The 13,713-nt window shown below is 44.5% G+C and overlaps 1 protein-coding gene across 2 annotated transcripts; it reads left to right on the top strand.

The window, feature by feature from the left end:
* Window positions 1-244: 244 nt before the first annotated feature.
* On the top strand, window positions 245-13,051 carry Cuzd1 (CUB and zona pellucida like domains 1). 2 transcript variants are annotated; one of them, XM_041666465.1, is made up of 9 exons: window positions 245-326; window positions 2,313-2,463; window positions 4,271-4,485; window positions 5,753-5,903; window positions 6,210-6,427; window positions 7,381-7,553; window positions 8,795-9,186; window positions 10,701-10,969; window positions 12,708-13,051. In XM_041666465.1, exons 1-9 carry the CDS (start codon window positions 245-247, stop codon window positions 12,878-12,880), a joined length of 1,824 nt encoding a protein of 607 aa, XP_041522399.1. In that variant the 3' UTR covers window positions 12,881-13,051. The 2 variants fall into 2 exon arrangements, with proteins under 2 accessions (XP_041522399.1, XP_041522400.1); XM_041666466.1 differs by lacking the exons at window positions 245-326; window positions 2,313-2,463 and adding an exon at window positions 3,873-3,905.
* Window positions 13,052-13,713: the final 662 nt, after the last annotated feature.

Raw genomic sequence — 13,713 nt, forward strand, 5'->3', positions numbered from 1 at the left:
GAAGCTGTGATGGAGCTGCTGAGCCCTGTGTAGAATTGGGCTGCTGGCGCACAGCCCTTTGCGGAGTGACCTGGAAGAACGAGTGCCATATGGGAGACTGCTGGCCAGGATGCAGCCCCACAGCTGTGGCCTTCTCACCAGCATCACCGCTGGCATGGCCAAACGGACACGTTTCCCGAGGTGCCAGAAAGCTTATGAAACTCAGAAATATAAAAGCCTGCGAGCCCTGAGGCATGCTGCAAAGATGGAGATCACTGGAAGGCTGCTCATTTGGGCCGCTTTAGTTGCCTCCTGTGGTGCCCAGCTGACGTCCACGGTGGCTGAAGGTAAGAAATGGAACCAGATTCTTCAGCTCAAACATGGAAGACCTGCTTTTATACCAGTGGGCCTCTTCCAAAACCTAGAAAGCTTTCCTATCTGCTGCCCTCCGTACAGAGAATAGCTCACCTTGGTGCTCTCTGGAAGAGGGGTGTTTTAGTGGTCATGTCCTTATTGCCCAAGCTGTGTTCCTTGAAATAGACAAGGCACACACGATTTCTCTGTGTAACTTCACTTTTAGCATCAGGTCTTAAGGCTGTACACCAAAGGGAATAGATATTGACATAATTTTTAAGAGAGTGTGAATTTCAGTTGCTGAACTTTTGAGGGTAAATTAATACAGAGCCACACTCTGGCAGTTCTAACAGATACTATATACAAGAAAGGGTCTCTCTTAAAAGGGAAAGCGTCTAAAGTTTTCCAATATGATAGCACTTGTGACCAGAACTACACATGGAACATTTCTAAAATCAAAAAGAGAGGTGGAAAGGGAAGCACTGATAAATTCACAGCAGGTTTCAGTGAAGATGCTGATCCCGGGTGGGCGGAGCTGAGCTACCCTTCTCAATTATCTTTGCTTTCTCTTCCCTGACAAATGCAAAACTAATTATTGTTAGGGGAACACCGAAGTTTCATCAGTCACAGGTGAAATAGAACATCCGAAGATTTGTTTCTAAATACATAGGGGTTTTGATCATCAGTCTTATTTGGAAAATGTATCTATTTTGTCTTTGCTGGAGTGTGTGTGTGAGTGTGTGTGTGTGTGTGTGTGTGTGTGTGTGTGTGTGTGTGTATTTATGAGGCTGGGTCTTACAACAAATCCCAGGTGGCCTCTTGCATGGGAGACTCCTTCCTCAGACTTGCTAATGCTCAGTTACAAATATATGCTGCTTATCCTTGTTTTACCCATTTTCCACTGGGTTCTTTGTCTTTAATGTTTCTTTCTATATTTTTTTAATCATGTGTGCTCAAGCACATGCGTTCTCACATGTTATAGTGCACAACTTCTGGCTGTTTGTTTTCTCCTTCTACCACGTGTGTTCTAGGGACTGGACTCCGGTTGTCAGTCTTGTCAACAAGTGCCTTTACCCGCTGAGCCATCTCACTGGCCTTATCTTTCTTTTTTTCCAATAATTTTTATTAAATGAAACAACTTTAACTTTAAACATTTTGTTCATATTATTCTTCTTCCCCAAGTCCTTTCAGATATTGTCCTTCTCTCTACCCACCCAACTTTAAGTTCTTTCTCAAAAACAAACCAAAGACCCAATTAAAAAACAAAATCTAGAAAACAAAGCACATCAAGACCCAAAGAAGAAACAACAACAAAAACAAATAAATGCACACACACATAAAAAGTGTCGAGGCCATTATATGTTGGTCAACTACTGAACATAAGGTCTGCCCTTGAATGGCTGATAGAGACAATGTCACTCCATTGGAGAAAACTAATTTTTCCTGTTCCAGCAGGTACAAATGACAGTTCTGTTGTTAACCTTTACACTGAAATCCTGATTTTCATTCATCCCCTCACTCATTCATTCATTTATAAATAACAAAATAAAAAATAACGAGCTACAACAAAACCTCTCACACTGAAGTTGGACAAGACAAGCCAACAGAAGGAAAAGAGCCTAAGAAAAGGCACAAGAGTCAGAGACCCACTCTTTCACACACTCAAGAATACATAAAACAAGAAACCGGATGCGTGGCCTTGTCTTTTAACTGCTAGATTTTAAGAATTGTTTATCTACTCTAGATTGGTCTTCCTTCAGGCCCTAATATGGACCACATGTAGATGAATTACAATTTCTCCCCCAGGACACAAAGGCCAAAGCCATAGATTGTGTCGTGGTTTGCAGCAACTGTAGTATTTCACTAATCACCTTCCTGTTCCTAGGTCTATTTTATTCCTTGTGGGATGTCGAATCCTTGTGCCTGCTGATGGGACAGGGACTGCTCCTTTCCTCAGTGCTAACTATGGTATCTACCAGGCAGATCAACATGCACGGCCAGTCTGGCAGGGTCCAATCTTGGAGAGACCCACAAAGCCTTCATCCTACAGCTCAAGGCTGACGAGACCTGCATCTGGACCATCGAGAGACCTGAAAACCAGAGCATCCGAATCATCTTCTCCCACATCCAGTAAGTGGAGGCTGCAGTTTCTCAAGGGGGTGCTGGCATGGAAGATGAGTTCCGTGTGGAGAGAACTCAGATGTCTCCAGAAAATGAAGGGGTCCCAATATTGATAATGATGATGATGATCATGGTTATGGCTGCTGGTCATCAATGAAGACTGGCATGCCAAAATCTGAGTCACACAGGTTCTGTGAGGCCAGTGCTAAAGGTCCAGACTCAAGGGGCTTGCTAATGTCAGTCAACTAGAGCACAGAACTAGAACCATGAAGGTTGGTACTTAGCTAGTCTAGTTCTAGACCTTAGAATCTTAAACTCTAGTCCCAAACTCTCATCTACATTAGAACTACCACAGAAGCTTCTAAACCCAGTCTGAGACTTCATCCTATACAGTGAGATCACAGTCTCCAAGGACCTAGCCCTGACCAATTTTGAAATTTTATTTAAAAACAGCATACATTTCTCCATTTTGTGATGCCCTCACTATGCCATGCTAAGATCCTAGACTCCGTGTACTACAAAGTCTTGGAACTTCATAAGATCTGCCCTAGTGATATCTCAGCACCTCTCTGTAGCAGGTGCAACCCAATTCAGTAGATAAGGAAGTTCAGAGAAACCACTCTCGGGACCAGGGCCACCACATAATAGATGAAGGAAGGGGACAGAATTCCAGCCTCCTGGCTCTTGGGCCCCTGTTCTTATACCATGTTAATGGTTCTCACTCTGTAGCTGCCAGAATCACCAAGAGGGCTCATCAAAGTCACATGCTGGACCATGTTGGGGTCCTTACTCCCTAATTTAAATAATATCGGTGGAGCCTGAAAATTTGCACAGGAAACAAATTCTCTAGTGACTCTGATGTATGCTGCTGTTCCAGCCACCATCCTTGGAGAACCAGGGCTCTACGTGGCAGAAGCAGGAATTGGCTGACCTTCAGTCCAATGCAAAGAAGGCAAACTCACTGCCTTCCTGAATCAGTAGAGCTATGAGAAGCCTCTACCCCTCCCCATATTTGATGTATAAAGAGAACGAGCAGAACTGTGGTTAAGAGCAAAGCTCAGCAGGGAGAAAACAGTGTTCATGGGGGCAGATTCTTGTGAACAAAGCCTGTGGTAGCTGCTTCATGCTAGGAATACCAAAACCAAAAACCTCACATTAACGTTAAGTGTGATGGTCCTTTTACAAAAGAGAAAGCAAGGTCAAATTTCTGGTTCAAAGCTATAAAGCAGGGAGGTGAAGGTGGAAGGAGCTCAGCTTTCTCTGGGCTGTGATATTGGCTCAAAGCCATCTTGGACATAGCTCCTCTGTGGGCATTGGGAAAGAATCTGACAGCACGGGCAGAAAATAGAAACCCTGGGCTGCGTGCTCAGTGCAGGGCACTGGACTGTCCTTCAAACTGAGCATACATATGGTGGGGAAGAAGGGGAAGATGGAAGATGCTGCACCGGAAGGTAGCAATGGAGGAGGAGTTGATTTTCAACAAGCTTGGATATCAGATAGCAGTGAGGCTGGACTCTGACTTAAAGATTCTATACCAGCTAGTTCATGCAGGCACAGGGAACAGGGGCAATGGAAGGGGGAGCCCGCAGCCCTGGATTCTAGGCCTGCTTCTGAGCACTCACTCACACTGGCAGTGAGTTCACTTTCTGTGGTGTAATGTTGAAGAAGGCTGGGGCTCATGACGGGTCTTGGAGAGGTTTAAATGACCCATTTTGCTCCAACTTTATAAACTGTTGTGCTGCTCTGAACAGGGACAATATATTGAAACCACTTTGCCAGTGGCTCTTCTCCAACCGCAGGTGTGTTCTGTTCCCAGGCTCGATCCGGACGGACGGTGTGAAAATGAGAGCATCGAGGTGTTTGATGGACGCTCCACCTCCGGGCCTCTGCTAGGGAAGGTCTGCAGTGAGAACAACTTCGTGCCTGTATTCGAATCATCCTCCAACTCGCTGACATTTCAGATAGTCACAGACCCTACAAGTGTCCAGAGAAGCGTCTTTATCTTCTACTACTTCTTCTCCCCTGATAACTGTAAGTTGTCCTTGGCACATCCTTTCCACAGCCCCTTGCAAGCACAGGTCCCACCAGTTCCTGCTGGGGACATTGCACTCTTGAGTCCTCCCTGGGGACATTGTGCTCTTGAGTCCTCCCTGGAGGAAAGGCAGCTCTCCAGTTCTGTGTACAGGAACCACAGATTCGGTCGCCACCTTTGAAAATCTGATTCTTTGCTTCTGGGGAAACTTGAAGTGCTTTCCCTCTAACTGGAGTCCCCTGGGGAGACAGATTTGGCTCTGCAGATAGCTACAGGTCAGCAAGCGCTGTGCCTGAGCCCAAAGGAGAGAGACTGTTTAGTTACCTGAGATCTCTGTGACATCTCTCAGGGACCAGACTCCCCTGGTCTGATTCATCCGATGTGAGTTGAGGCTCTTGCACCTTTGTATCTCTCAGGTTCCTGGGGGTGATTCTGACAACAAGAGTGGGGAGCACCTGTGGAGGGAGGCTGAGCTTATCGTAGGCAGATGCTACATGATTCTACCTACTCGGCCCCCAGTTCCAGTTTGACCTCAGGTAGAATGCCATGGACTCGAGCCAGCAGCTTCCTGAGGACAGCTTCACTCTCAATGTCCTAGAAGAGCTCATCTTGACATTGATATCGTGTGCTCCAGAACCACCAAGGTGGAGACACCAAGCTCTCCTGGAGCTGGACCCAGGCCACCTCCTCACAGCTGACGTGGAGACTGTACCTGTTGTGGGTTCTATGAGTCAGTCAACCTAGACTGTTTTATAGCTCCATAGGGTTTTCCAGGTCGCTTCTCTGTGTTCTTTGTCATGTTGTCCCCTATTGTACTGACGATGGCAGGGAAGCGCCAAGAAAGGTTATGTCTGAGCTTTGAGTACTAGCATGACAGGGGTACGGGGAGAGGAGAGAGTAGCAGAGGACTCTGTGCTGAGGTCCAAGCAGGCCTGTTAGGAAAGCACAGTCTAGAACAGCAGCTGCTCAGCTGGAAGCCAGTGAGACAGGACGGTGATGGTGGGTGAGCAGCCTCCAGTACTAGCCCAGCAGATGCGGCTGTGTTCTGCAGATCCATACAGGTGGGGCGGGGTCTCTCTAGCCAATCATATCGCTTAGTATGATTCATTCGACAGCAGGGCAGAGCTGTGCTCTCAGACACCCCAAGGGCAAAAGAAGATGAGAGCCTCAAATGTGACCCGCACAGAAGACAGTGTGACACTCAGGGAGGACCTAGTAAACCCCATACGCCACAGAAAAATGACAACCATCTTTGTATCTTTTCAGCTATTCCAGACTGTGGTGGTTACCTGGACACTCTGGAAGGATCCTTCACCAGTCCCAATTATCCAAAGCCACACCCTGAGCTGGCATACTGTGTGTGGCACATACAAGTGGAGAAAGGCTATAAGATAAAACTCAACTTTAAAGAGGTCTTGTAAGTATTGTGGCCTACTGTAGTGACCACCAGCTCCTGGGAGGTCAGCCTTGGGGGGGAATATCTCAGGCCCCCTATGTGGGTACTTTTCATGGAACCAGTGTAGAAGGAAAACACTTAGCAGTTCTGTTGAGGGTTTTCCTGGAGGTTTGGTGTCCCATGCAGGGACTGACAAGGTTCTAGATTTGTCATCACCCATCTGAGATGTCACTGTAAGGAAAAATCCCCCACAGCTTCAGAAGGAACGATGGACAATAGACCTGAATTGGTTTGAAAAGCTTTTTACATTGGAGGTCTCCTTCTTAGCCTAGAAGTGGATGATCACTGCCGATTTGATTTCATCGCGCTGTACGATGGCCCCTCCACCACATCAGGCCTGCTCCAACAACTATGTGGTCGTGGACAGCCTACCTTTGAGTCTTCTTCAAACTCCATGACTGTTGTGCTATCTACAGATTATGCCAATTCCTACAGAGGCTTTTCTGCTTCCTATACTTCAATTTATACCGAAGATGTCAACACTAGTAAGTTACTTTTCATGATATTTAACCTATTTTGAGCTCTTTGATTATTATGTACATAGACTTTGCTTCTTAGGTTTTATCTTGGGTGTGGCTAGCCTTGTTTGCCAGCCTGTCCCATGTACTTGGGGGATATAGCTAAACCAGAGGCTTGAGCATCTGCTCTGTGCCTTGCTTATTACAGGAGGAAGTAAATGTTTCCATTAAGCTAAAAATGATTTCTGTAGAATACAGGGTCTGGATTGACTTAATGTCTTCTATAATAACATAATTTTAAAAATATAATGTAATAATTGGGGAAGAAGAGGCTATGAAGTTGGGAACAGGGGCATGAAAAGAGTTAGAGGGAGAGCATTTAGGATGGAATTAGGAAATGGATGGGAAAAGGGGGAAAGCAATGTAACTATTTTAATTAAAATGTATAAAATATTAGATGTATAGATTAGAACTCTACACAAGATAGCAATGGGCATTGTAAAAACTCACTGACTACTTGCCTGTGTCAGTCTTCTACCTTCTAAGTCTGGAGGTAGGCTGGCAGTCATCAAACCCTAGCGATCCTGCTGTTTCAGTCCCTAACAGTGCTAGGGTTACAGTCGTGAACACGGCCACACCTGGCTTTTATGGGGGTGCTGGGGATTTTAACTCAGGGCCTCATGCTTGCGCAGAAAGTTCTCTTACTTACAGCTATCTTCCCAGCCCGGTGGGTTCACGTTGTCTATTTTTGTTTTGTTTATTGAGATGAGGCCTCACCATGTAGCCCTGGTTGACCCAGAACCACAGAGAGCCATCTGCCTCTACCTCCTAACTGCTGGGATTATAGGCATGCGGCACCAATCTCAGCAAATTTAACCTTGTAGTAGATTCTTTTGCACATGAAGTCTTGAAAATGCAAAGTTCCTAGTTGGCCAAAATGTGATTGTTCTTTCTCTTCCGTTCCCCCTTGTTCTCGGTAGCATCTTTAAGTTGTGCTTCTGACAAGATGAGAGTCATCATAAGCAAATCGTACCTGCAGTCACTTAACTACAATGAGAATAACTTGCAACTAAATGACCCAACTTGCAGACCGAGTGTGACAAACGTCATAGAATTCTCTATCCCTCTGCATGAGTGTGGTACAATCAAAAAGGTACTGTGAAACCCATAGCTGGGTTCTGCCAAATCCTGAACACACGGCCATACACAGGCATGAAGATGCTGTGTGCGTCTTTCACAAATGACATCAAACTCCCATGGTTGGACTAAGAAAGCATGTTCATAGATGTGCACACTCCCAGTCATACACAGAGGCAAGAGTTTCTCATTCATTTGCAGGGTAACTGAAGGATGGGCGCTTTTCCCAGAGGCAAAGAGCTCTGAAACCTCACTGCAGGAAGTTGGAACGTCCATGGTCAGCGTTCCCTAGTTTACCAGGAAAAGTTGTGTGGAGAATGTTACATCTCGTATTTGGTAGAATTGAGCTGGATTTTAAGATCTTATTCTCCTTGAAAAGGCAGAAAGCAAAAACACATTTTAAATACGAAATGTCGTAAGTCTGTGATTTGGTCAGCACATTTTAAAACTACCATTTAAGAGCTCAAGTACTGTCAACACTTTAAGGCCCCTCTAAGATATTTACTGTAACCTTAAACCACTCTGTGACTGAAGAGGACAGAGGCTAAACCAGAGGAACTGTTAAGAAGTAAATATTTTCTTCTGTTCATTTTTTTTTCTTCCAAAAATGAACACACAGGCTTTATTTCCTGGATGTCTATGGTGCACTCAGGCCCAGCTTCTATCTACCTGCATTTGGGGAACCGCCTGATTAGCCACATGAACTCAGGCCTCTTTAGGGAGGAACTGAGGCAGAGTTCAGTCTTTCCTCTATAAAACCCAGGGCCTCACACCTGCTTGGCAAGCCCTCTGCTGCTGAGCTATAGCCTCAGTCTGCTTTTTATTTTTGTTTCAAAACAAGATCTCACTAAATTGTTCACCCTGGACTTGAACTCTGTAGTTCAAGCGGGCTTTGAACTTGTGATCCTCCTGCCTCAGCCTGCCTGGGAGCTGAGGTTATAGGTCTGTGCCATCAGGCCCAGGCTGGTGAGTTTACAGTCTTTATAGAGCCGGAAATTTGCGGTCCACAGTGATGTCAATGTAATCAAAGGAAAGTCCTACCCAATTCTATGTTCACTCTTCCTATCACAAGCTGTATCTTTAAATTTCTTCCTCCTGTAAGTCACTGCTCTGGTACAACACGTGCAAGGTTGAGAGTATTTGATGGGAAAGCTGACTTAAGGAAATTAAGTTGTTCCCTGCAAGTCTTATCCTTCTCTGTGCTCTGAAATCTTGATGGGTTAACGTATAAAATTTGAATTCCTTCTTATTCTGCAGATAGAGGACCACTCCATCTCTTACACCAACATAATCGCCTTCACCGAGTCCCCGATGTCTGCAGTCATCACCCGTCAAAAGCACCTCCAGATCGTGGTGACTTGTGAGATGGAGTACAATTCTACTGTGGAGATTATGTACATAACAGAAGATGACATCATACAAAACCAAAATGTCCTGGGCAAATACAACACCAGCATGGCTCTGTATGAGTCCAGCTCATTTGAAGACCGTATACAGGACTCACCATATTATGTGGATTTGAACCAAACTCTCTATGCCCAAGTCACTTTGCACACCTCAGATCCAAGTCTGGTTGTGTTTCTGGATACATGCAGAGCCTCTCCCACTTCTGACTTCGCATCTCCAACCTATGACTTAATCAACAGCGGGTATGCACTCATGTAGTGGCTCTCTGTGTTTGCCAGCAGAAGTATTATTTTTTCTTTTCTCTTTGATGTGTGTATGCGTTTGTGGGTGAATGAGTGAATGTGTACATGTGTGCACATGGAGGCTAGAGATGGGGGTCTGTTGTCTTCCTCAAAGACTGCCTGACTCTTAATTAATTTTTCTTATTTACGTGTATGTGTGGTGTGTGTATGAATACATGTTCTTTGTGCATTGGCACACGTGGGTATCCACATGAACGGGTGTATGCCTCTGTGGAGGCCTGAGGTTGATGCCAAGGGTCTCACCCTACATGTTACTCATTGAGGCTGGGTATCTCAGGTGAACGTGGACCATGCTGGCAGGCTATTCCGGCCAGCTGGCTTGCTTTGGGATTTTCCCTGACTCTACCTTCTGAGTGCTGGAATTACAAATGGGTCACCACACTCACCTGGCTTTTGTGTAGGTTCTGACGAGGGATCCAAATTCTGGTCCTCACACTTGCGTGACAGGTACTTTAACCACTGATCTAGCTCCTCATCCCCTCATATTTTTATTTTTTTTTTTGAAATAGAATCTTTCACTGAACCCAGAGCTTGTGGATTCAGCTAAGATGGCACACCAGGAACAACTCAGTCATTGTCCCCACTCTGTCTCCCTAATACTGGGATTGCAGGCATACTAGACTTCCATGTGGGTGTTGGGCAGTGAACTCAGGTTCTCATGATGGTGCATCAAGCACTTTGCTGATTGAACAGTCTCCCCAGTCCACAGTAGTAATGATTTTAATAAAGTAAGTTTTGTATTTCAAATATGATCTATGTATATGCATATATATCTGTATGAATACATACATATGTATGCATGTATATAAATTTCCTAGTATGGAATTTAATTAAGTTTGATCATTTAAAAATTGTTACTGTGTACTAGCCACAAATAACTCAAGTTAAAGTATTTAGAAAGGCTGTCCATGTTCCTTGGTTTTTAAAATGTGACTATAAAATATTTGCTGGTGGGGAAAATATTCACCTTTTGTCTAGAAGGGCCTATTTGTGTTTTTGCTTTTTGTATATTTTGGCTATTTTCTGCAAGGACTTGGAAGATTCTTTAATGTGTGCTATCCTTAGACTATGATGTTCTCAAGTAAATAGATGTAGCTTTTTTTTTTTTTGAGAAAAAAGGTCACGGTGTTTTGAAAGAAAACCCCCTTTCCCACTAAGAACTGATGGGCATTCAGCTGCATTTGTGCATCAATATCGAGCACTTTAGGAGAGGTGTTTGAGCCCCAGTACGCAGGTGCTGATGTTCTGGTAGCTCACAGAGCCAGGAATCTCCCAGCAGAACCTTATTGCCTTTCCCAGAACCAGTTCCACTGCTCAAGCTCACAGCACTTTGAACCACTGATGTCTTTCTAGAGAGCTTCCTAGATTCACGCATTGAACAAAGCTTGTACCATCTCACTTTCGTACGGAACAGCTGCCATGCACCTTCTGACTGTCCCTACATTTTATTCCAGATGTAGTCAGGATGAGACTTGCCAGGTGTATCCCTTATCTAGACACTATGGAAGATTCCAGTTTAATGCCTTTAAATTCTTGAGACATCTGAGCTCTGTGTATCTGAAGTGTAAGATCTTGATCTGTGATACCAACGATGAAACGTCTCGCTGCAATCAAGGCTGCATCTCAAGAAGGAAACGAGAGATTTCGTCATACAAGTGGAAGACTGATTCTGTCATAGGACCAATACGCCTGAGGAGGGACCGACGTGCAAATGGAAACTCAGGTAGGAACACGCTGTTCATGATCTAAGGACGCCTCGTGGCTCGTGAAATGGGGCTCAACTCTGTTGTTTCTGAGATGTACAGTTTAGAGATTTAGAGTAGAAATTCTAGCATACAAATGCCTAAATGCGCACGAGGACTACTTCCGTCATGTATACCGTATGTGCACATGTAAATCCATAGTACACCAATACTGTGCCATTCATAGAGCCTTTAAGCACGGAGGTATACTCTCCCCATTGCTACAAACAACTTTCCTGGAGCTTCCCAGTTCCTTATAGATGTCTAAGCAGATAATCAAATTAGAAATAATCCATTTTAACTACACCAGAGCTTATTCGGGAAAAAAATTATCTTTTCACAATAGACCATTTTGTATTAACATAAGACAACCTGCTTACTTCCGGGCATACTGAAACCTGATAGGTTATATAGGAAACACTCAAAGACTGTCTAGAGTTTTATCTAAGATAAAACATATGATGACTTCAGATTGTTTGAGAATTGTCCCCCTCTATTAAGTTGAAATTACGTATTATTAATTCATGCATAAGATTCATAGGGCTCATATTCTCACACTTTCCTCTCTTCTTCTGGACCTTGGGAGCTCAGTCCAGTGCTCCGATGTAGGTCTTTGCCTCTGTTTCCTTCTGTTGGTGGACTAAGGTTTTCTGGTGATATTTAAGATAATCATCAGTCTGACTACAGGGCAAGGCCAGTTCGGGCACCCTCTCCTCTATTGCTTAGGGTCTTAGCTGGGTCATCCTTGTCTATTCCTGGGCATTTTTCTAGAGTCAGGTTTCTTGCTAACCTCATAATGGCTCCCTCAATCAAGATATCTCTTTCCTTGCTCTCATATCTGTCCTTCCTCCATCTTGACTATCCCATTCCCTCAAGTTCTCCTCATCTCCCCCTTCTTCCCTTCCTTCTACCCCCTGCCCCCATGCTCCCAAATTTTGCCCGACGATCTTGTCTGTTTCCCATTTCTAGGTTGGTCTATATATGTTTTTCTTTGGGTTCACCTTATTAGTTTAGCTTCTCTAGGATCATGAACCATAGGCTAAATGTCCTTTGTTTATGACTAGTATCCACTTATGAGTGAGTACATACCATTAATTTTTTTTGGGGGGGGTCTGGGGAACTCAAGACCATGAGGGGTTCATCCACTGAGACAGTTTCCCTGAGCTAATGGTAGCTCATCAACTCCAACTGGACCAGGAACGAACGAGCATGGGAACAAATTAGTCCCTCTGAATGTGGTTGACAGTTGGGGCAGACTGAGTGGCCACTGATAGTGATACTGGGATTTGTCTCTACTGCATGTACTGGCTTCTTGGGATCCTATTCTCTTTGGATGTATACCTTGCTCAACCTAGATGTAGTAGGGACAGCTTTGGACTTTCCACAGGGCAGGATACATTTCACTCTCTTAGGATTGGAGGGGGTGGGATGGGTGGGTCTGTAGAGGGAGTGGGAGAGGAGTGGGAGGAGGGGAGGGAATGGGAATTTGGATTGGTATTTTTTTTTTTGGATTGGTATTTTTTTTTTTTTTTTTGGTTTTTCGAGACAGGGTTTCTCTGTGGTTTTGGAGCCTGTCCTGGAACTAGCTCTTATAGACCAGGCTGGTCTCATGGATTGGTATTTTTTAAAGTAATAAAAAAGATTGATAGTGCATAACATGAAATTATGAATACTGCCAAAATTTTGCAATACTAATAGTAAAACTATTTCTAATTCCAGGACTTCTGCCTCAAACACGTGCAGCAGAAACTCCAAGCCAGCCTCTCAGCCACCTGCACCTCTTTTCCTTCATGGTTCTTGCTCTCAACGTGATTATTGTGGCTGCAGTCACAGTGAGGCACTTTGTAAATCAGCGGATGGATCACAGATATCAGAGGCTGCAGGTCTACTAGCTGCTGACCCTAAGAAGGCCCCTTATCTTCTCATGGGTGCTGGAGGAAACAGATCCCTGTGCCCACAAGGGATAAACCAGGAAGGCCTGAAAAGGAAACACATGTACCTTTATGTTCATATCACGGTGACGGGTGTGTTTCATTATGGGATGGCTGAAATGAATAAATATTATGTATGGTCACCATTTTTGGATGAGGTCTCACTATGGAGCTCTGGCCTGGAACTTGCCATGTACACCAGGCTAGCCTTGAATTCCCTGAGACCCTGCCTCTGCACTTCCAGTGCCGGAACTAAAAGTGTGAGTCATTACATCCAACTCAGCTTCTTTCTCGGAGGCTAAATAAAACATGTCATCTATAAAAGTTAAAGAATAAATGCAAATATGAATGCTAGAAGGTTCTAGTTTGAAACTGAAGTGAAGGACTGTAGTAGGAAGCTGCGGGCTGCGTTCCTGCCCAGCTCCCGCACTGCTAGCTTTATACCCGGAAATAACAACACACAAATTGTATTCTTTTAAACACTGCTTGACCTATTAGCTCTAGCCTCTTACTGGCTAACACTCACATCTTGATTAACCCATTTCTAATGAGTGTAGCACCACGAGACCGGGAATATTGTTAACCAGCATCCATCTCAGAGAGGAGAGCTATGGCGACTGCCTGACTCAGCTTTCTTTCTCCCAGAATTCTGTTCTGTCTACTCCACCCACATAAGGGCTGGCCTATCAAAGGCCAAGCAGTTTCTTTATTAATTAACCAATGAAAGCAACAGATAGACAGATGACCCACCCACATCAAAGGACAGGGCTCTTCAGTCCACTGCTGATGTGTAT

Source organism: Microtus oregoni, unplaced genomic scaffold (genome assembly GCF_018167655.1).
Source record: "Microtus oregoni isolate MIOR12 unplaced genomic scaffold, Mior012 000016F_ref0000370, whole genome shotgun sequence".
Taxonomy (NCBI): domain Eukaryota; kingdom Metazoa; phylum Chordata; class Mammalia; order Rodentia; family Cricetidae; genus Microtus; species Microtus oregoni.

Bases quoted from the DNA above. Each gene is read 5' to 3' on its own strand.
- Cuzd1 (XM_041666465.1), top strand. From the start codon at position 245: ATGGAGATCACTGGAAGGCTGCTCATTTGGGCCGCTTTAGTTGCCTCC. The intron at 7,554-8,794 runs GTACTGTGAAAC...CTTATTCTGCAG, and splicing joins AGTGTGGTACAATCAAAAAG to ATAGAGGACCACTCCATCTC. The intron at 10,970-12,707 runs GTAGGAACACGC...TTCTAATTCCAG, and splicing joins ACGTGCAAATGGAAACTCAG to GACTTCTGCCTCAAACACGT.